This window comes from Sebastes umbrosus, chromosome 18 (assembly GCF_015220745.1).
Source record: "Sebastes umbrosus isolate fSebUmb1 chromosome 18, fSebUmb1.pri, whole genome shotgun sequence".
Classification (NCBI taxonomy): Eukaryota; Metazoa; Chordata; class Actinopteri; order Perciformes; family Sebastidae; genus Sebastes; species Sebastes umbrosus.
The window spans coordinates 28,023,093-28,047,704 of NC_051286.1; the positions used below are offsets into that span (position 1 = coordinate 28,023,093).

A 24,612-nucleotide genomic window follows, 5' to 3' on the forward strand; every position below is an offset into this window, starting at 1 on the left:
GGGGAGGCCCGCCTCCCACTTGGATAACCTCTGCTTCAGACCTTAAAATGAATCTATTTCCATTATTGCCAGTGAGTATTAGCAGATAGCTAGAACAGGGACCAGGGTCATCGTTTTACACCAAAATACATCTCCATCAGGGAGCCTGCTAGAATCCTAAAAGTAGCTCAACTGCACAACGTTGCCTTAAGGCAACAAATGGAAAATAACACTTTTACATATAATAATAAAAAGAGTCACGCACATCCTTGTATTTTTAGCCACGCTAATGCCGGGGCTTTATGGATACTAATGCTGTTTGCTGTTTCTCAATTCTCGTACTTACATTTTTGCTGTTTTGAGTGCATAAGTGCGTTCACACTGAGAAGTATGGCAAAATGCAGTGCACTCTAGGTAACTTAATGTTGTATTCAAAACGGTCAAAACGTTGAGTGTGTAACGCTGGATACTTCTCACCCTCGACGGTCGGCATCTTTGCTATGTAGCAGAAGGAGGGGGGCGGGAGGGGGGGGCACCAACTTATTTCAAACTTGTGAAAATGGCGGGCGAGGAAGCTGCAGCGGTTGCGATTAAAAAGGCAAACAGAACTATACAAGTAAAACGTGGCTTTCTTCTCTAGGTACCACTATACTGTAGTCGGATAGAAGCCATTATTGGGTGATTTGAGACAACACCACCCTCTCAAAATTCACCCACTACACAAGTAAGTGCACAGTGTACACAGTGTACAGGGGTTTTCCTGCATAGAGACTTACGAGGCGGCCGCCTCCGTCAAAAATTTCGTCCTGCCACCAGCTCTTGACAAAACTGTAATGAGTGTCTTCATGGAAAACACTGTTTTCTAACAAGCATCACTTAGTGGAGTTCTGTCATTTGTAACTGTAATCACGCCGTTGTGTTGGCGCTGTATCCTAATCAGCACAGTGAACCGGTAAAGGAGCTGCCATTAACTGCCAAAGAGACGTCTGTTTTGGGCTGGTCCGCAGCAAAGCGGGAGCAACAGTGTTTTCACTGGTAACATCCACGCCACAACAGCAAAAGATCATTACTAAAGAAAACAAAAGTCCTTTTCCCTGCCGTTCCATGTTTTAATATAGTTTTATATCGCCAGCTGGTGTGTTCTAATTAGTGATGTGTGATTAATGTGTTCATCACATTACTGTTGCAGCTGGTAATGGTGGAACTCATTTTAACAAACAATTGTTGTAAAAATTTAAATATTCATCAATGGGATTGTGCGAGGGACAAAAAGAGAGTTAATAACGTTTGAAAGCATCATAAAAATGTTATGAGCACATGGTAATAACTGATAATAATATGTTATAAATATATTTAAAAAAACTTTGTAAAAAAAACATATAGACAATCTTATAAAAAAATATTTATTACAAATTCTATTATAGACAAATCTTCCATCCACTAGCTGCAGGAGTTGGTGGATTTCCAAATTCATAAAGTCTACTTTCAAATATACCTACAGTATGTAGGCCAAGTCCATTTATAGAACAGAACAGGCTTCCTAATAATAATAGTCTGCTTCATTAACTGTAAAACTGTCTGGAATTAATTTTCCACCCTCATGACAATGCATGTGGTAACACCTCATCATGCTTTCATTTTGAAATGTGACAGTTATGTAAGACTAGTGCATAGGTAACACACTCTACTGCACTTCAAGTTAAGTGTAACTAAAACCAGAAGATTACTGACAACAGATGAAATACTAGTCCAGCACCTGCAGATGGGCATTTGATCTCGTTAAAAGACAGTGAATGGAACATGAAGTTGTTAGCAGAATAGAAATTGTTTTAGGAATAGAAAACGTCCATTACTAACTATGGCTGAGTGGAAAAGACTTTCAGCTAAAGGGGGGAAATATATCCATATCCATATGCAAATGAAGCAGTGCAACAAATCAGCAAACAAACTGGGCAAATACGGCTCGGACACAACTAGCCCTGACAAAGTCATTATCAATTGGAAAAAAAAATGTAATTCAACTCCCCCCAGCCGTCGCAGACTGTGCCTGATTAAAAAGGCAGATTGAATGTGTAGCGTCTGAATCCAATTATTTTTGGAAAGCCATACCGTGGCGTTGTTTCTTTTTGATTTTCACCTGCCTGTCTGCCAGCTGAGGCACCTTGCTCACTGAAACCAAATGCTGCCCAAAATATATTTACTAAAAAAACAAACAACCATTTTAATTCAGAGATGTGATCAGGACAAAAAAATGTTATTCCAAAGTCCTGAGAACATCAGTGAACACAACATTGGTCAAATTGCTTTGATAGAATACACCGAAGGGGCTCCTGCTAACAGAAAGAGAACACATGGAGCTAGATTTAAGAGAAAAATCCTAATTAGTCTTTATAAAACAAAATGTGTGATGCAATTTCTACATTTTCATTCTGCTCCCTTACAAAGAGGACTTCAAGGCAATAAACCAGATCACAAAATAGTTAAGAGGGCATGTTTGGCAAGCAGGCTACAGGTGACTGTCTTTAAAGGAACAGTGTGTAGGCTCCAGTGGTATCTAGCGGTGAGGTGAGAAGATTACAACCAACTGAAGCCTCTCCTGTGTGCCAAGCGTGTAGGAGGCCCTCTCTAGAGCTATCTGGAGCAAAGCCAGCGTGTAGAGTGTGTGTGTATGTGGGAAGTGAGTGGTGAAGCAAGAGAAAGAGAGCGGCGGCGGCGACGGCAGCGAGTAACGTTATTGACTCTGGCCCAAGCAGGAAAAGTTAACAGTGTTTGGTTTGTCCGTTCTGGGCTACTGTAGAAACATGGCGGAGCAACATAGCGGACTCTATAGAGAGGGGACCCGCTCCATATGAAGATATGAACGGCTCATTCTAAGTAGGGTTCTGACGGTGAGGACATTTTCCCACAGGAAAATACACCTGTGACAACACTGGTGTACAGAACAAAACGGTGTACAACACCATTTTACAAGGCGCTGAATATACAGAATGTAGCGCCTACTTTGATCTTTACTGTCGGGTGGTTGTGTGTCTGGCCTCTCCGGTCCAGCTTTCGCTGCGGGACTGCAGGTGTCTACCTGGCGCCGCTGCGCCACGCACACCAGCTGTGAACGCTCCGTTCTCCACATAGCGATGGCCTCATTAACATTATGTTTCCCTTTAGCGTTGGGTTTAAATCTGAAATATTGCCAAATAAGCGTGTTTGCTTTTCGCTTCGACACCAAATCCTCCGCCATCTCTCGGTCTGTCAACTCCCTCTCGTCCCGTGTGTGAAATATGACACCTGCTATATGTGTTGAGACTCCGTAAGACTCCGACATTCACCGTCGGTCTGTAGCGTCCGTCGTCCGACTATCTATTGATAACATACCGCTGATATGCCAAAATGAACTAAATGGGTTTTATTTCTGTAAATAAGCAACACGACGGTGGGGGCGTTGGGTACGTGATGTAATCGGTGTGTGCCTGACCACCGTGTAGCACCGTAACACCCACTACCGCGACAAGCCTAATTCTAAGGTAACAAAAACACAACGATTCCTATTATCAGGTGATTATACGCTAAAGAAAACATACTTATTAATATTATGTTCCATTTCTGCCAATAGATCCCACTAATCGTTACACACTGGTCCTTTAATTCTGTCATAACTTCTGTTTTATCCGTTTGGAACAACGCTGCATTGAATGCTACACAGTTAAGAAAAGCAAGCACTGACAATATGGCTATGCTATTCATTTAAACAGATGCAGTCAAGCTGTCATTGTTTTCCTCATGACTACCCACTGGATCTGTCTCCAGCATGCACTAGAAAAACCAGCCTGACTTGAGAACAAAAACAAACCTATTCACTTCACATTTAGGGAGCTGGTGGCAGGTAAACAAACCCCAACAGCACTCTCATCGGCTCAACTTGAGCTGAGGTGTCACATCCACTGTCTACAGCTTCTACCACAAGTGCTGAGGTCATGTTAAAACCAATTTAGTATCTATCTATCTGTTGTAGGGCTGATCAATTATGGCAAAAATCATAATCACGATTATTTTTGTCAATATTGAGATTAAGATTATTTAACACAATTAGTCATTGACTATGGAAACGTCATGCATTTACAAAGAAAATCCTGCAAACAATTTAATCATAAACTCATTGGTTGTATAGATATGAATGGTGATGACATGGCAAAAAAACTCATCGACGCACTGAGGACAGTCAGTCCCGTTGACAGTCAGTGCCGTTGACAGTCGCACCGGTAGCAGGGAGCTCTGTCCCTCCCACAGGGAGAGAGGGCACAGCGAGCACTAAGCGGTGAGGCCCGGACGAGGGGTGCTGTAAAGCGCCACCTTCACCCGGGCCTTTCCAAGCCAACCTAGAGTCGGTCGTGGCGCATCGCCAGTACGCCCGGCGAGGACCTGCCAGCCTGTGGGAGAGTTCCCATGAGGGGATCCTCCCATACCGAGCGGCCGTCCCTGACCTCATTTTGGCAGCTATTACAGATTTAGTGTTAGTCTTAAAACAAAAATACTTATTAGTTTTAGTCACATTTTAGTCATTTTCATCCTCCATAGTTTTAGTCTAGTTTTAGTTGACGACAACTCAAAACATTTTAGTCCAGTTTTTTAGAAAAGTAATTTGATTTTAGTCAAAATGTAAGCTTATTTTTTTTTATATAATCTTAGTCCTGTTTAGTTATCAGATTATATTGAACATTTCTGTAATTTCAATCAAGCTCATTTCACATAAAAAATGATCTTATCATTATCTGAAGAAAAACACAGGTTGAATGATGAAGAATGCAGCTTTGCAGTTAGTTTGAGTCCTCCTGGCTGCGCTCATTAATGATACGCGGTTCAGTCGCACCCACCGGCCCGTTATGAAAGACAATCTGCCCCCCCAACATGTAAAAATATATGTTACTCAACCACCAGAACCCGACTTGACCCGCAAACCGCTAGCTTTATGCATTATAGGAGCACAATTGTCAGGACTGAGGACTGAGACAAGAAGGACAGAGACAGACTGAGCACCACAGCCGTGGCGCATTTTGTGTGTGTGTGTGTGTTTGAGACACAGAGAAAGAGACAGAGAGAGGGGAGGAGAAGGTGGAATGTGACAAAAATAAAGAGAGATTTTGGTAAAGTTTTTATGTTTTTAAACTACATTTTAGCCTCGTCTTTTTTTGTCAACGATATCGCATGTTTGATATTGTCACCGTTACTGTTGACGAACATATTTCGTCATAGTTTTCGTTAACAAAATGAACACTGAGCGGCGTAAAAGTCCATTGCTGTAAAGGAACGGTGTGCTCTGGATTTATAACACAAGACAAGACGAGAGAAATGTAATGTTGCACAATAATCATTTTATGTTGATTAACTTGTTTTCATAATTGTTGGAAGTCAAAATTGTTGTTATCATAATTCAAATTTAATTAATTGCACAGCCCTAATTATTAACGTTGTATCTAGAAACTTCAATTAAGCATTTAGTGAGGTAAACAGCATTTTTATTACACTAGCAGCTGTTTAGCAACCGCTCTAATATAGCCACTAGTTTTATCAGAGAGTTTAAAGATATGGAAGAATTTATTTAAATAAGCTCATTAATATTTATTGTTATGTTGTCCTCCAGTAGTGGCAGGATGTTACTAAAATTGTAATGTGTTCGTCTGTTACGATAACGAAGAGCACATTTAGCTGACCAAGTTGTTGACAAAAAGTGAATCTAATTATGAGTTAGAACAAACAATATATTGATTAAATTCTCCTTATTTGTCAAAATAATGAGCTTGGATCTACGCTTTGCCTAAAGGTAGAGTCATGTATAGCATACACAGTACATGAAAAACACATTTAAATGCAATTATATTATTTAATTCAACGGTGAACAGGTTATTTCAACTCCAAAGGCAGCTAACCTCCCACAGAACTGCTCAAGGATATGTTGCATACAGTACACGTGAACACATTTAATGGTAAAAACACAGTAGCAGTAACAGAGCGTACTCAGCTCATTTATCCTGACTGAATACGCCCACTCATAACAGGAACAAGTAGCATACTGTATCAATACACCCACAGTTAAACGCATAAGAACCAATTATATGTGACAAACCTGAATAAGTGGATGTATTTTATACAATGCAATAATATAAAAAATAGTTAAATATTAGCTTATAAGAAGTATATAAATAAGACCAACAAGGATATATACATTTTTCAAACCCTAATCTGGGTTGGAATGAAGCAAATAAATATATAAATATATAAATAGGTAGATCGATAACATTAAGATATTTTAAAACCAGAATATATTTCCATCAGGGAAAATATGGACAGGAAGTAGGTTTTCTTTCATCGACAAATACTGTCAGGGTGTCCTTGGGCAAGGCACTTACTCCCCAGCAGCTGCTGCTCAGTTGGCAAACAGCAGCAGACTGTTATTATATGGGAACCTCCCGTGAGAGGATGCATGAAAATGTATAAATGTGATTCAACATCCCCTGAATAAAGAGGCAGTTGTACAAATGTACAAGAACCAGAACCACTCACAAAAAACAAGAAAGAGTAGAAGCACAAGAAAGCCATGAACAATATACTGAAAATCTGAAAATAACATTTTCAGCACATGGCAACAAGAAGACCTTCATTAACAGTCATGCATTTCACCTTGATTGCATTTGCGATGTTCACTTGTAGGGGTGGGGACGGTGGAGGTGTTTGGTCTTGGCTCTCTTTGAAAGTCCGACCCGGATCGGCCGTGTGCATGTTCTCAGAGGCTCCAGTCTCCTGATTTGCTCCGGCTGTCCTGCAAACGCGAAAACACAACAACACTAAATAAAACAGTACAGTATGCACTTCTTTAGGCCCAAAGCCCCACAGAACATTCTGGCTTTTGTTTTCTGTTAATGGTTGCGAAGAAACCACGGTGAACAAATGGACATACTGATGCTTTCAGCTTTCTTTACCAAAGCTGACAAAATAAAGGATTACTTCGGTATTTTTTAACCAGGACCCTATTTCCCCATGTTTTTGTGTCTAAGTGACAAATGGGGACAACACTTTCTGAAATTGGTCCAGTATTGAGGGAGAGCGCTGCAGCCGCCAGCCACTAAATGAGCTGTAATTTAATCCTTTGGGGCAATCTGGCACCGCCATTGTACGTCCACTAAAGCCAAGTTCACACTACACGACTTTCAAAGTCATCAGATCGCTGTACTGTTCACACTACACAACTTGCTGTCTTGTAATTGTGAGTCTTGAAGTCGTTGATTTCACACTACAATACTGACCGGCAACAGGGGGTGACACACTACAAGATCTTTCACCGGGAGGAATTGTTGATGAGGTCTCCAAACTACGTTTTGTTACAAAAACACACAACGAGAAATACACGGTAGATGACGTGATACCATATGCAAGACACATTGCTGATGTTGCTGTTGGCACATGTGTTCACAAAATAGCCTGTTTCCACCGGTTAACAAACTCTTTTTTACTTTTTATTCCTCTAGGTGTAACAACTACTTTGCTCCATGTTGCAAATGCAACACATACAGTAAGGTCCTATTGTTACAGTCGACCCCACCCCCAGGTTTCCTTCCCCCAGGTAGCTTGTGGCCGGAGTCCTTGACAGGTCCAGATATTTAGCATGCTAGATATCTGGAATGTGTCTGCGAGGCGTTGGTGAGCCTCTCGGCTAGTGTCTTTGAGCAGCTCACACATGACGCTCGAGCGCAGATGTGTGAGTGCCGAGCCAACGCCGATTTTCCTCTGGTCTGGGGCTTTTGTTGTGGAGCGGAAAATCTGTGCTAAAGTCTTGTAGTGTGAACTAGACATAAAAGTTCTTGTTTTTGCCACTGACAGGCTCAGATTGGTATTATAAGTGTCTGACAACATTATGGAAAGGACCTTACAGAGAAATAAAACATTTTCTTACCTTTCACTTTCTGTTTGTTATTGTGTCATGTGACTTGTTGCCTGAAGACAGCGGTAGAAACGTGAGTGAGAGTGGAGAGACGAGTGCCAAGGGACACCGGTGTTGTCAGAGTTTGTTGTGTTGGAGTATAGAAAACATAGCTTAGTGATATCTAAAAAAATTAAACAAAACAGACCGGATCAAGTGAAAGGTAAGAAAAACATTTCATTTCTCTGAAGGGACCTTTCCATAATGTTGTCAGACACTTTTAAGAACAATCTGAGCCTGTCAGTGGCAAAAACAAGCACTTTTAGTGGACGTACAATGACGGTGCCAGGTTGCCCCAAATGATTAGATTACACCTCGTTTAGCGGCTGGCAGCTGCAGCGTTCTCTCTCAATACTGGACCAATTTCAAAAAGTGTTGTCCCCATTAGTCACTTAGACACGAAAACACAGGAAAGAGGGTCCAGGTTGAAAATAAGTTATCCCTTAACATAGAGCTTGTCAATATGCGGAGAGAGTAGGCATGCTATTAAACTGATTTATTCCTTCAAACTGACAGGTGAACACATTGCATCTCCAGGTAGGCAGGTTGTTAGACCGACTCTCCTCTGAAATATTCAGAGGCCAATCCTCTTAACTCCCAGCAGACACACTTGGATTCATAATGCAGTGGAGACCAGCTTCTATGCTTATACTGTTCATTATACTATTTGTTTGTTTCTTTCTATGTCCAGATGATTTACTCTAAAATAAGTCACTAGACTGATCCATACCATTATATACTCATGGCAATGTACCAATATTAAAAACCTTTCAAATACATTTTGAGTGTTCTGTCTTTCAAAATCTTGAAATAAATGAGACTCTTATTAAAAAGAACAAATATTTTCAACACAATGCTCAGGGGCTTTTCAGTCTTTTGTCTGCCACAACAATGAGACTCACTGTGGCTCAGCTGTTCCAAGAATGGTTGACACACGAAGGACGGAGACCACGTTCCCCTTTTCTGCTCCATCTCCTGGGGCTCTGAGAGGAACATATTGACAGTTAGAGACAGCCAGGAGGGACCGGCTAAATCTGTCTTATTTGTTGCTCTGTTTACCCTTAAACAACGTTTTTGCATTCATGGTGCTGTTATCGTTCCACTGCAGCTTATTAAGGGAGGGAAATTAATATTTGAACATTCATTATAGGAAGCTGTGTCAATTTGAAAAGACACATCAATAAAATTAATTGTATTTTCTCGCTGACCTTTTAAAATCCATCTCCCAATACTCAAAACAGTGTATGTATGCAAAAAGAACACTTAACTCCAATTAAACAATTTTCATTTTTTATAGTTGAGAAAACCATTATTTCACTCAAAATTTAGTTTCACCCTTATTATAAAAACAAATTGACTAAATAAAGTTGGATTGATTACGGAGACACTTGTTGATATTTGGTTCTTCTGTTCCTGGAGATATAATACGCTTTTTTGTCTTTTATTTTTTGGAAAAGAAAACGACAAACCTTTGTGTTTCTCTGCAGTGTACATGGATGTTTCTTGGCACAGATGGCTGCCAAGGGGCACCTCCTGCTCGCCGTCACAGCTGCCAGAGGTACAAGCAACCACTGGATCACCTCCACACATTTCCAGGCTGCGGTCTTCATCAGCATCATCTAAACAATAGACATGCAGCACACATACATACATTAGGACATGGAGCAGTGTTGCAGGTGGTTCTTCGTGTTTTTCTGGCATCATTGTTTGAGCAGATGAAAGATGATTTAAAAACTGACAGCCTGTTCTTAAGCCTCATGGTCATTTTTTTATGTGAGATATTCCATATTATACAAGGCTGAGTCAAGTGTTTGGCCTTGATTCAATAACTGTATCTAACATTAGCTGAGAAATGCTTTTACAGCTTGACTTTTCATTTCATTTTATCCAAAATGTAAAGAGGACGTGGTTCACTTTTTTAAGGACTATGGACGACAACTTCCATTGCCTTAATAGTTTTTCAATATTTATAAATTCGAAGAAAAATCCTATATTGACTGATTTTAAAGTGCACTTCTTTTCTCAGCAGCACGGCGTAGCGATAGCTCAGATGGTTAAAAAGAATAATCCCACATTTTAGGAAATACTCTTATTCCCTTTCTTGCAGAGTTAGATAAGAAGATCGATACCATCTGTTTGTTAGATATGAGGCTACAGCCAGCAGCAGATTAGCTTATTTTAGCATCGACACTGGAAGCTCAGGGAAACAGCTAGACTGACCTGTCCAAAGTGAGAAAGAAAAATAGTTAAAAACAACTCCTAAGTTAACTAATTAACACATTGTGTCTTGTTTGATTTGAACAAAAGCCAAAGGGTAAAAACAAAAAGTTTTATGGGGTTATTTGCTGAAATATTTCTTGGCAGTCACTTCCTGGAGTCTTGTCGTGACCGTCACATTACCAAGCAACCAGAGGAGACTCTCGGCAAAAAAGGTAACAATTGTAGCTCCTAAAATGTTAAACTAGTTTTAAGATTTGCTCACAGAACAACTTCAGTTTCAGTATCTGTTGCACTGTGAATTTGAAGAAAAATGATAATATATACTGTAACTAATATGACTTAAATCATCATACATTTGTGTGCGTGTGTGTGTTTGAGTAAATATATATAAATATATATATATATAAATATATATATATATAAGTATATATATATATACGAATATACATATTAGGCCTGTCAAAGTTAACGCGATAATAACATGTTTACGCCAATTGTTTTTAACGCTAATAGTTTTGAATTAATGCAACTTTTAACGGCACTAATTTCTTTAACGCATTAACGCAATCGATCTTTCGGAGGTTGAAGCGGGCTGTAGCGGGTTGTAGCGGGAATATGGTTTGGATGCACCAAGAAAAGAATATCTTTCAGGGTATTATGGCTTTTATATGATCCTCATAATCTACAGAAAGGTTTTTGTGGTGTTCACACTGTGCATAATATGGAGTAAACGATACATATTACAGTAACATTTGTAAATGAAACATAGATAGCCAATTAATCAGATTGGTCAAAGGAACGTTTCTAATGGTGCTTGTTTACTTCTGTATCTGTACGTCATGGGTGCTGTCAATTCTACTGGAACCAGTCTTTTACCAGTCATTTTATACTATGAATTTATTAATTATATACAATACAGTAAAGGCGGGTTGTATCGTTTGTAGTTACCTGATGTAGTGTCTCTGAGGTGTCCTAGTTCTGGGCTGCTGAGATGTTCTTTGCAGTTTGAAGTGTCGCCCTCCAAGGCTTTAGATATATCACTACACTGCTCAGGTGATGACGCTCTACTGTCACTTGCAAAGTCGCTTATACTGATAGCGAAATACAAGTTCAGCTCTTTCAAGACCATGTCAAATTGTTTTTTCATCTCAAAGTTGGGGATGTTGTTCACATCAGAGGCTGAGCTGTGGCTCTTGGAGAGAACAGTGGAGGACATTAACTGTAGGTTTAAGTCATCCTGGAAGCACTCGGGGGAATTATAAGCTGATTCACAGTTAGGCTGTTGCTCTGGCCGTCTGAGAGAAATGACATCTGCTCCTGATATAAAGTTTGGGAATTCATAACACCTGGTGTCACTGCTTGAAAATCCCTTTGCCGTGTTTTCAGTGTGACACTCAAATCCTTCCACCTCCTCCTCCTCTTCTGGTACCTCATCATGCTCACGGCTCTCTGCCTCTGGCATAGAAGTAATAAGTTGTTGCTGGGGTGTTTTCAACAGCTGCCCGGGTAGGCTGGTGAGGAGAGGGCTGTTGCTCAGGCCAGCATCATCATCATCTAGTGAGAGCTGGATCTTCTCGAAAGTGTCAAAACCCCCCGGCATGCTGTCGTTGAAAGTGAAGGCAGATGGCACTGGGGAAAATCTGTCATGACAATTTAGAGCTGTGGGGTTGTCGTCTGCATTTTGTGAATGGAGTAATTCATGTGGCCCTGGCACAACTGCATCACCTATTGGGGGAAACGTGAAAGCCAAAAGGTCGTCTTTCATTTCAATAATGAACGTCTCAGCTCTGTGTTGGTAGTCACAGACACAACTGAGCTTGTTTTCTTGTTGTTGACTGGTTAATTTGTGGCCACTTTTACTCATGTTGCTCTCTGTGCATTCACTGATACGTTCCTCAGTCATGTCTCCTTTCTGTTGACTTTGTTGCTGATGAGCATCCCCTGATTTCACGGATATCTCTGAGTTACTATGCACATCAGTTTCTTCTCCAACACCTGCTTCTTCTTTTCTTTCATTTTCCTCTGTTGTCCCTTCCATTGTTGAAATTACAGCGCTGTATGGGTGATCAGACAAACATCCATGGTTATTTCCCAGTTCCTCGTCAATATGTGGTAATGTGATGGAATTACCAGTTGATATTCCAATTGCGTCTCCTACGTGTTTTTCATTTTGTTGCAGCAGTTTTTCTTCTAAGTCTGGTGAGTTTTCTGATTCCCCATGTTCAACAGTTCTTATTTCTTCTTCAAAACTTGTCATTCCCTCTCTTTTTTTCATCTCAGTTGCCCCGTCCATTCTGGCAATTTCAGTCTGTAAATATTCAACCTCCTGTGTCTTCAGGTGGTCGGGACTGACAGGAACACAGCCATCCTGCTCATTCAACTGATGTCCCACAGTATCATGGCTTTCTTGTCCTCCATCCCCTGCAGGAGGAGGCTTTGCTGGACTGCTGCTGGGACTGGATTTCCAACGACAGCTGCCTTCACTGCCAGTCTTGTTGTGTGTTTCGTTGGTGTTGATGGGACAAGCCTGCGGTTCTGCATACGACTGCCATAAGTCCTCTTTTTCATCTTTGCACTGCTCTGTTCCGCTTTGGTGACTTAACTGCCCAGTCTGGTCCGGAGCTGAAATCTCCTGTGATAGCCGGACGTCGGAACAGAGTGGAAGAGGTGTTTCCATCTCGCAGACTTTTACTGATGGATATAATTCTACACCTGTGGCGCTCTCTGAGTTACAGCGTTTCTCTTTAGCCTCCCTGTCAGTTTCACTCCAGATAGCAGGGTCAATTACACTGAAAGGGCTTGCATCATTATCTCCTTCAGCAGGCCCTTGACTGATTCGTGCGGGCATCGGAGTCTCTGTTGTGTGATCAGCCGTTACACTCCGAGCTTTGGCTATCATCTCGCCAGCAGCATGTTCTCTTTTTGCCCCACTGAAGTCGTCAGCTTCAAGACTCTCAGTTGCAGTATATCTGGCTGATACCACATCATAAGAAACAATTGATCCCTCAGCACATTCAGCAGCAGAAGGCATAGAGTTTTTCCTCATGCCATTCTCATTAACTTGGCCTTTTGTTGCCCCATCGCAGACGGGAACATTTTCATTTTCACAAATCTGCAATTCTAATATTTTTTCCTCATTTTTTACACATTCTGCCAAGTTCCCAGAGGGTTGCTCTTCAGGGTTTGAGTAGAATGATTTAGAGTCTGCATAATCAGTAGAAGATATGGGACTGTTACCCTCTTCCTTTTCCTTGCTGAAAAGGATATTCTCACTTAATGCTCCATGCTCATCCCTCTTCTGATTACTCTTTTCACCTTCTGCAGATTGGCTCAATGTATTATAGAAACCTGTGTCATGTAGCGCATCTTCATGAGTGCAATCAGGCTGACATCTGACCCCCTCATCACTTAAAAGGGTGAATGCTTGGATTTGACTGACACTATTTTGCACCTGTCTCCCATCTTCGTCATTCCCAGAGTGAAAACTGCAACCACCAGGGGGCTCGTCCTCAAGTGATTTCCCCAGCCGTTTGCAATCAGGATGACTGGACGTGTCGGCGCTGGTGTCTTTTGAAGTGTGAGACTCTGCTAATGCCCCATCTGCATCATCTGCTGGGTATGAGCTGAGTATGTCAGTTGCAGTAACTGGAGGCTGCTCATCTATCAGCAGAAGTTTGAAGAAGCGTCTCTCAGCAGCGATCAAACAGACTTCAGAGGATCCTATGTGTGCATCGTCAGTGTGTGTCAACCTAGTAATAGGGGTGACAATTAATTGAGCGTCTTGTGGTTGCTCATGAGTTTTTTCATCTTCATTATCCCCACATTCTGCTATGCATACTAGTCCTGGATTTTCCTGCAAGATACTTGTTGATGATGGGCAGACAATGGTTTTCCGAAATGTTAAAAGCTCTGGAAAGTCAAACCTGCTTTTGTCACTGCGGTTGTTTGTCACTGTACAATCTGTCCTTGGTCGTTTGGGGGAGAGCGGTGATGTAAGCTCTCTCTCAGTTTGTGGACGGATATCTTCTTGTGTTATTTTATCCATTTTCTCCTTTCTGAAATACCTGAAATAGAAACAGCTTGAGTGTGAACACTGCATGTGAAAGCCACACAGCTCAGATCAATAAGTGTCACTCTATCAAAAGAATGCAATCATGTCAGGAATGTTTTTAATGCATAGCTTATTTCTGGTAGATAACACTTCTAGAAAAAACTATTCCATGTTAAAGAAAGACTTAGAATACTAAGAATACTAGAATAAAGAATACTGACTCAAAAACAGGCTGGTAGATGACGGTCTTGTAAACCTCAGCCTGCACTGTAGTCTTTATTTCCTTCTGTATTACCATAACAGCTCATGCGCTCTGTTGTAACTCATCTTACACCAAACATGTAGTTCAAAACACATGGAAGAAATACCACAGCAAACCACAACATTATACTCTTCAGTGAGTGGATTTCCTAAGCATACCAGAACAGATTGTTACACAGCATGATGCTGATTCACTGTACAGAATACAGAGATGGCACTGTAGCGCTGTAACTGTTCTGTTGCTTCCCTGCATCAGATTTTCTGACAATGCTAGCTTTGTTACGATGCACACAGTAGGCCTTCTCACATCCAACATTTTGACTTGTCATCGTAGGAAAAGCACAGGTGTCACTACTAACATTAACGATGGATCTGTTCTATTCAAGTGTCCCAGTAAGCCATGACAGTGTGACAGTGAGCCAGCATGCACATTACCTGAAACCAAAGTAGCTAAATGGAATTCATCCATCATTTATTAATAATGAATTTACACCTCACCCTCATTTGTCCCATACTAATTGTTATAAGGAGGAATTTTAGGAAACCAGGGTGCAGGCATCAAACAGCTGTCTGTTACCTTGCAGACTACCCTGTCACACAGGCATGCTTATAAATGCTCAAAAATACTGTATTTTGTATTTACAGTATGACATTTGCATTGCTATTTTTGACAAATCAAGCACTCTACAGTAACAACAAAAAATAATACACCAAAAAAACACAAATGTTATCTGTCATATACTGTATCTCTGCTTTGTAGTAGACTAGACTTTAAATTACCAGATGAAAAATATATCTGAGCAATATCTTAGGAAGTTAGCTTTGTTGGTTTATTATATTTACATGGTATATTATAGTTACATATTATCTTTGTTGGTTTATTATATTTACATGGTATATTATAGTTACATATTATCTTTGTTGGTTTATTATATTTACATGGTTTATTATATTGACATGGTATATTAGTTATTTATTATATTTGCATGGTTTATTATATTTCCTTGGTTTATTATAGTTACATGGTTTATTATATTTACATGGTTTATTATATTTACATGGTTTATTATAGTCACATGGTTTATTATATTAACATGGTATATTATAGTTACATGGTATAATATATTATATTATATCATGGTATATTATAGTTGTTTATTGTAGTTACATGGTTTATTATATTTACATGGTTTATTATAGTCCCATGGTTTATTATATTAACATGGTATATTATAGTTCCATATTAGCTTTGAGCAGTGAGCTAGCCAGACTAAGAGTACAAATAGCTATACACAAATTACCCAGTTTTCACCACTCAAACCAGCACCTCGGTAGTAACATTAGAGTATGTTAGTTAAACATCATGATTTAGTATCATTAAGAAGCTTAGAGAAGGTCATGTAAGCAGAGTCTGCTAATGTTAGCGGTTAGCTAGCTTAGTCAACTAGCTAGCTAGATTCTAACACAGCAAACAAACCTTTAAACTCCTTCACTTCACTCATACTTTTGGACATTTGCCGACATTTTAAGCTAGTAATATATTTTACTTCTTTATCCAACTAATATTAGTTAGTCAATTTACTCTCAAATTACTCACCTCCTAGATTAGTTTAGCCAGAGTATCATCCCTAGGCTAGCCCCTTTAAGAGGCTAACTAATGCTACTGTCGTTTCCCTGTTACGTCCTCTAGGTGGCGCCAAATCACTGCTGCTGACCAGAAGGTAACCCCAAGTTTAGAAAACGTGAGAAAACTATCGCGAGACTCACTGCCCCATGACCTATTCTATACTTAACCATCTCGCGAGAGATCTTGCAATTTGGAGGTTACCTTCCAGACACGACCGGATTCCTTTACGTTGCTGGTTTAGCTAGCTAACACAACGTTTGCCATTGTGTTAATTTGCGTCTCAGCTTTAACATATGAGCTAAGCTAAATGAGTTTGTCGTGTTTCATGCTGGAAGGCACGGTAAGGTCTGTGAAGAAGAAGCTGAACTTGAATGTCTAATATAGAAACTCCTGTTTGTATTTGTCATTTCTCAGTTTTTCTTTATTCGCAGCATCATGCTACAGGCTAATACTATACTATACTAATACTATACTATACAAATACTATATTACTACTATACTATACTAATACTATACTCCACATCATGCTACAGGATCATACTATACTATACTAATACTATAATAATACTATACTAATACTGTACTATACTACTACTATACTATACTCCACATCATGCTACAGGCTAATCCTATACTATACTAATACTATACTCCACATCATGCTACAGGATCATACTATACTATAATAATACTATACTATACTAATACTATAATAATACTATACTATACTAATACTATAATAATATTATACTATACTAATACTATATTTATACTATACTACTACTATACTATATTAATACTATACTTATACAATACTATACTAATACTATTCTACTACTATACTATACTAATACTATACTCCACCACACACACACACACACACACACACACACACAGAGAGAGAGAGAGAGAGAGAGAGAGAGATGCACTGCTCTCTCTCTCTCTCTCTCTCTCTCTCTCTCTCTCTCTCTCTCTCTCTCTCTCTCTCTGTGTGTGTGTCTCTCTCTCTGTCTCTCTCTCAGTAGTATGTGCCTCCTCCTCTCTACATCAGCATCAGTGTGAGTTTAGCAGCATCATCCTTCGGACCCTCACCGCTTACTTTCAGTCGAGGCTGACTTTTCTCCCGCAAAAAAAAACCCCAAAACCCTCCCGACAGCATCATTGAGCTGGTAGTGTCTCAACAGAAGAGTAGCTTCAGACCACTGAACCGCTTGTTGTCTCCGTCCTCGCAGGGTGTGTGTTGGACCACTCCAGACATCAGACCGGACTTCTCCCGTTCACTCCGCACTCCTGCAAGGTATGATGGATGTATCTCTGTGGGATCTGTTGGACGATTGTGCATGGAGAGAAAAAAACAAATGTGCACAATGACCTGCATGGTGCACCTTGCAGTGCGTCATCCTTTTGGTTTCATAAGACTCATTTGTGGATTTATTGGCGGGTTAAATCCAGATTATTGATACGCAAATTACAATAACAACGCATCATTTATCAACACAGCCTCTGTTGCAGTTTGCCATTTGATTTGCACGTTTTGCACGACTTGTCAGCATGAGATTATTTCTGCATGTCTTGCTTGGATTTACTCTGACACTGCCTACACACACGCACACTCGCAAGGATTCAACAACAAAAGTGTTCAGACAGAGACCAATGTGCATTGTTGACGGCTGATTTGTGCAGTCTCCCCGATCAATGCACACTGTGTGAATTTCGATTATAATTGTGACTTTGCGTGGGATGTCTGTGCTTGGCACGACCTGTGCACGATGTGGTGTGATGCATTCTGGTTTAGTTTGGCACTGGTGCTGATGTTGCAAGGGTGTGTGTGTGTGTGTGTGTGTGTGTGGTGCTTGCAGGAGGAGGAGGAGGTGGGGGTGTGGTGTGTCTCCTTATAGCCCACATCATCCTCACAATGAGGCTACTTTTTTTGCAAATCAATGCAGGCATGGCCACATCTCATCCACTCCCACCTCTCCTGCACACACACTAAAAAAAACCACTCACACATTTCTAGACAATAAGGACACCTTATTACACAGAAATCCAGATATGCCTGAATCAAATCCTTAAAGTGCATTATATGTGATGTTGCCTCTCTTGACCGGGGCTCTGCCTGCCTCTCAAGGTCATCCCCTGTTGGCAAACGCTGGTAAAGGGACAGTGTTGTGTATTAGCCTACCTACCGCCTGGCTCAGGGGCAGGTCTGCTGGTTGTTAGAGGACTATAAAATGTGTCACTCTGTCCACACCTGTCTGCTGATGAGTAACTACAGCTTTGATTTATTGTGTGACGTGGCCCCGGTGGACTGGAAGACAAAGGCTAATGACTCAGGTTTGGAGTCAGCATGGTGCACTGCAGACTGACCCAGAGTGTCTTGTCCCAGACTCTGCCCCCTCTCGTTCCTCCAGCTAAAATAAAGCACAGACATTTGCTGATTATGCACCATGCTGTCTGGTGAAAACCATCACCATGTATAGAATTAAGAGCTAACAGAAGGAGCAGGGTGTGTTCAGTGTTTCGTACTAACACGAGTGTCATGCCTCTGAATCCGTCCTAAATCAAGCCCTGATTATTTTCATATCACTTTCCTATAGGGATGCACTGATCCGACTTTTTCAGGCCCGATAGCAATACCTTGGTTTTGGGTATCAGCCGATACCGAGTACCGATCCGATACCAGTGTTTAATTAATAAGCGGTATTTCTCACTGTGTGGAAGTGATTGGGATCATTCTTAAATGTGTAAGGCAACATCAGGCCTGACTTAAATACTGTTTTATTCAACTTTGTAAAACAAAATGTAACAGTAAAACACATAGATTTACATTTACTGAATGGTACACCAGCAACTTGGAAAAAAAGTTGTCAAAATGAACAGGAATTACAATTCAAATGTCAATCTTTTTAAAGCTGCAGTAGGCAGGTTGGAGCAATTATGATTAAAAAAAGTTATTTTTATAAAACGGTCACTATATCCTGACAGTAGTGCATGAGATCTGAAAAAAATCATGTGCCTCTGTGTCCTCCGATGTCCTCCGGTGCTTCTTACGGCATCTGCAAGATTTCACAGACCGGAGGAAAACAACCAATCAGAGCCGATCTGGAGCCTTGCCGCCTCTGACCAGCTGTCAATCACTCGCAAACTCTGATCAAACGGTCGAAACTAGGCAGCGCTGATCAAATATGAATCAATATTCTGTGACTGTAATGCCTATTTCTCGCATAAAATGTTTTCAGAAACATCTTGTAGTGCGCTGTTCAGCTGTAAAATCAGAAAGTTTGGCAGCCATGTTGTGATCAGTCGAGGAAACACCAAGCACCGCCCACCAGCCACAGCAAACTTCCTCATTTTACAGCTGAACAGTACACTACAAGATGTTTCTGAAAACATTTGTGGAGAGAAATAGACATTACAGTAACAGAATATGAATTCATATTTGATCAGCGCTCCCTAGTTTGACAGTTTGATCGGAGTTTGCGACTGATTGACATCTGCCTCCGTTGAATGAACAGCCAATAGGAACGCTCTCTTTCTGAAATGACCTGTGATTGGCCAAAGTCTCGTGCACGATCTAGATGTACTAAAGCCTGAAAACAGAGCCATGAGGAGGTGCAGAAGTCTAATTTTCTCTCAGAACACTTGAAATACAATATGCTGAAAGGTTATTATGGAATTTTTGCCCAATGATGCCAAAAATATACTGCCTACTGCAGCTTTAACGGTGCTAATGATAACATCCTGCAACTAGATGTCACACCTTGTTAGAATTTGGAACCAAACGTCAGATATCTTTCACAGAGATAAACAAAACATTCATTTTTAGGAATGCGCCAGTCCAATACCGAGTGTCGGTATTAGAATAGACAATCTGATTCGATCCATTTCCGTCACATACTGTACGCTCTTCTATGTCAGTGTCTGTGCCGGGGCGATCCGGGGATCAGTCCAACACAAACACTCTTCTAAGTCAGCGTTGCCAGGTCATTTTCCTGGATCTAAAGCCCCGTGGTTTTGAGTGTAGCCCCGACAGAGAGCGTAATGCGCTTACAAACCTAGTGTTGCATAACATTACGTTACGGCATCAGTGATGCCGTAACGTAATGTTATAGAATTTTTGCCCAATGATACCAAATATATTCTGCCTACAAATTGGTCAAAACATAAACAGGAATTAAAAATATATATAATGTATATATATAAACACAGAACTGAATTGAATAGATCGGCCCCAACGTCACAGAAATCCGATCCAGCTATTAGAGTCAGTATCGGCTCGATATCCGATGCGGTAACAGTATCGGTGCATCCCTACTTTACTATAGCGTTATCCTTTTTCTTGTGACTCACACCTCTTTTCTTTGTTCATCTCATACTGCTACTTTTCTGTGTCTATCTGTTGCTGAGACAGTGAAAATGTAACCGAGTGAGCTGGAGAATGCAGAAGGAATTTCACCATTGTCACATTTGTAGGCTGCTGCATACTATCAAGCAATGACTGAGCGGAGAGATTTGGTTTAGTTATCTAACATTTAAAGATAGCTTTCATTCCATTCCTGATCCATTATTGCAGCACAAGGTTGATGGTGAACATTAACAGGACGGATGAGAGTCTCAAGGCTCTTACAGAGCTCTGAAAAAAGACAATTACTGGAGACATGAGAATGAGAAGTATGGAAGAGACATGAGTATAAATTCCTGGCACTGTACATAACAAAAGTGCACAAAAATGTATATTTTCTAACTGACCATCATTTGTGAAAGCAGACACAAAATGAAGGTCTTTAAAAAGTCTATTTAAACATGCGTAGGAAGATGATGTTTTGAAAGTGCTCCACCATACCATGTTGCTACTTGCGTCACTTTAAAGGTTGTGCAGTTGGTTTTACATAAAGTGAGCTGAGGGGGTGGCATTAAAAAATGTGTGATTCATTTAAGTGTTAGTTTGCCTTTTTGTACACCATAAATTAAATGCTTCTTTCACAAGGAGTAAAAGTAATCACATCATATTCTATAAGCTACTGCTTTTAATATAATTACTGTATGATATGGAAAAATAGCTCACATTGTGACGTAAAGCGAAACCACCGGCAACACACTGACACGATGCAGATTCAGCTCTGCTGCTCGTTGCATGAATGAAGGCAGACACAGTAATGAGTAACACTTGCATTATGATGCAGTGTGAGCTGTTGTGAGCACATTAGAAGTGAATGAACATTTAGTACCACATCAGAAGTTTTCATCAGATGCGTATTAATTCCCCAGAGCTTTTCTATGTGTGCTGCAGCGTAATATATGCTGACAATATGCTCATAATATATTTACTTTATCCTTCTATTACGCAAGTAGTCAAGCGCAGCACGCACGCCTACACAGTGACATAATGGCAATGGCTGCCGTGCGTCTTGTGCTCACATCTCACCTGGGACACATCTGTCTCCCGTTGCAGCCCCCTCCCGTCTTCAGGCTCAGCCCGTCTCGTCCGACAGCCTGTATTGTAACAGAAAAGTGTTTGCAACTTGCTGTCAGAGTGCACTGCCTCCTCGCTTTCACTGCAGCACTGAGAGACTTTTCGCATGTGACAGGATGTTGAAGAGGCTAGTTTTAAGTTGTCATATTCAGACAGTATTGTTTAACCCATGGCCGCATTTCCATAACGATTGCTGCAGATATCATCTTCTAATATATCATATTCGGGTCAGTGCATGGTTCTTTGCCCCTAAGAGAGGAGCTGAAAACTGAGGTTCAGTACTGAATCTGAATCGAGCATCGGATCCCTTTTTGAATCACAATCGACTCTTTTTTGGTAGATTGCTTTGCTAAATGTGCTGTTTCTGTTGCACTCACTGTAGTTACAAAGCATCTTTCTGGAAAGTCTGGGAGATCTGGGAAAATAACCCTGATGATGTCATAGTGATGCCACCTTGGCTTGGGCCTGGAAACTACAAATTTATAAAGCCCGCCTTAAAGGGACAGTTTGTAACTTCTTACATTTACACTCCTATAAATCATTGCGGGTCGGTGTTTCCTATGCGTGCTCGCGTGTGGCTATGCTGTTCCAAAAACAAACTACTCAGAAGCACCAAAACGGCAAAGTTATATCTAGTGAAGCCCGTCTTGCAAAACAGTGTCAACTCTTCCTGCTCCAGCTTCCTGACCACGGCCAGAAGACACAGGGCAGACCGTAGCTTTGGTCTCCAGGGCCGGAGACGACGCTGCACTCTGCTCCTCTGCCTGCCTGCCTTCACTCACACACCGCGCTCGTTCTCACTCGCTCCACCTCCCATGTGCATGCGCGCACACTACACACTGCAGAAGAGTAACCAAAACTCTGGTGTCTCCCCTGTTCATTCTGACCGCGGTCGGGGGGCTGAAGCAGGAAACACAGTATCAGCATTGATTCATGGAGAGACCTCCGTCTGGTCAGCTAACATTACTGCCAAGCAGCTGAAATATAGAGTGATATTGTGGTTTTAGCTGACGTGTGCTGCCTCACTGTGTTGATCAATGCTCGTTCATGTCTATGTAGAGCGAGCAACAGGACGCTGACTTTCGTTGACTTAACGGCCACAGGTGTCGCTGTTAACAAGACATTTCTGAGTCTTACAAACAGTCCCTTTAACTGGGGGTGTAGTGTGATAGACATGGATGTTTACCAGACAGGGAGGCTTTAATTAAATATTGTTTTGAGTTTTATTGTGGGAAATGTAGGTTCCAGTTTTTTTGGGTCTTAACCTCAGGGTCTGAAAAGTGAAGCCAATTCGGAAGTACCTTAAACTTGCATTCTTTCTAACAGCCAGCAGGGGGCGACTCTTCTGGTTGCTAAAATTTTGACTGATTCTATAGAAGTCTATGAGAAAATGAGTCTACTTCTAACTTGATTTATTACCTCAGTAAACATTGTAAACATGAGTTTATGGTCTCAATCACTAGTTTCAAGTCTTCTTCAATACAGCATGATGTTCATTTATTAAATGATGGTCCCATTTAGAGTCAGATAGACCATAAAGCAGGGGATGCTTTAGGGTGGGGCTACCTTGTGATTGACAGGTCGCTACCACGGCGTTGTCCCTGTCTGGGAGTTGTCCGTGTTTCCGTCTTAGAACTTCAACCCTTTCATAGTGTGCTTTCAGTTTTCAGTAACATTTTGGTCGCCTAAAAATGTTTTATTCAGCATTCAGTTGTACTTAGCTCCACCTTCTCATGTCATTTCTGATTGCAAAAAAACAAGATGGCGACGGCCAAAATGCTAAACTCAAAGCTCCACAAAACAATGGGTGACGTCACAGTGACTACGTCCCCTACTTATATACAGTCTATTGTCTTGACCAATACGAGGGAATAAAAGTCAGGATATCTCGGCCTCTGCTACTTCGATTGTTTTGTTTTGTCTCTCACTAGTCCTCCAACTTTGCGTACATACAATACTAAATCACTGGATTACCCATTTAATGAATCTACGTCTTTCACCACCAAATCCAACCACCAGTGCAACCCTACGGAAACTGCGATCACGTTGAACCGAAAAGGAAATTGTCATCTATACCCAGAACTAAAAAAGTTAAACTCAAATGCACTTATGCCAGGGCGTGCCAATGCTTTTGTCCCTTCAGTTAAAGGTACAGTGTAGGGTTTGGCGGCATCTAGTGGTGAGGTTGCAGATTGCAACCAACTGAAACTTCTCTCATATGCCAAGCGTGTAAGAGAACTACAGACGCCGATGCAAAAACGCGAATGTCCGTATCTAGACCCAGTGTTTGGTTTGTCCGTTCTGGGCTGCTGTAGAAACATGGCGGCCAGATCCTTGAAGAGGACCCGCTCCCTATGTAGATATAAACGGCTCATTCTGAGCTAATGAAAACAGAACGATTCTTATTTTCAGGTGATTACACACTAAAGAAAACATAATATTATATTATATTTCTGCCAATAGATCCCCCTTAATGCTACACACTGTTTCTTTAATGTTGTGACATCATTTTCACATATTAGAGAGACCTCTGAATGCTCGACGAATCAGACTGCCGTGTGATTGTAATTTGGAGGGAAAAATCACTGTTTAATAAAAGCGTTTTTATTGCTGTTGTGTTGATCCGCTGGCTGCTGCTAAATCATTTTAGTTTCCGGTGAAAATCTCAGAACACCAATTTGAATGATTTTCCCATTGAAACTACAGTGGAATGATCACAGGGTCAGTTGTGAATGAGAAAGATGTACAACTTCCTCTCCTTTTCACCGGCAACTGAATGCTCTTAGAATGCCCAGCGGGTCACATTAACACAAGGCTGTTTTTCTATGCTCTTGAATAGCGAGAGATGAAAGGTTTTTATCTGAACACTTTTGTGCGCTCATATTGCATAATCTGTGTCATAACTACTAGACAGTAGTATCACCTCCTCACACACAGGGCCGTTCTCAAACCGGACGCTACACCCTCCCACTCCCACTCTCTCTGAGCTCTGTTTGTAGCACCCTTCTTTAAGGTGTATAACAGTGGTTCCCAAA

General features: G+C 41.0%; 2 protein-coding genes across 3 annotated transcripts in view; one reads left to right on the plus strand and one right to left on the minus strand.

The window, feature by feature from the left end:
• Positions 1-6,408: 6,408 nt before the first annotated feature.
• On the minus strand, positions 6,409-16,202 carry LOC119476756. Of its 2 annotated transcripts, XM_037750286.1 has the most exons (6): positions 16,075-16,202; positions 14,089-14,229; positions 11,114-13,914; positions 9,415-9,564; positions 8,848-8,928; positions 6,409-6,787 (listed from the first exon to the last, which is right to left on the minus strand). In XM_037750286.1, exons 2-6 carry the CDS (start codon positions 14,208-14,210, stop codon positions 6,669-6,671), a joined length of 3,273 nt encoding a protein of 1,090 aa, XP_037606214.1. In that variant the 5' UTR covers positions 14,211-14,229; positions 16,075-16,202; the 3' UTR covers positions 6,409-6,668. The 2 variants fall into 2 exon arrangements, with proteins under 2 accessions (XP_037606214.1, XP_037606213.1); XM_037750285.1 differs by having other exon boundaries at positions 11,114-14,229.
• Positions 16,203-17,126: 924 nt separating this feature from the next.
• vsnl1a (visinin-like 1a) overlaps positions 17,127-24,612 on the plus strand; it is a 58,726-nt gene continuing 51,240 nt past the window's right edge. Inside the window, exon 1 of the mRNA XM_037750318.1 lies at positions 17,127-17,401. The gene's annotated coding sequence lies outside the window, so the exon portion shown is untranslated. The remainder of the gene's footprint in view (positions 17,402-24,612) is intronic.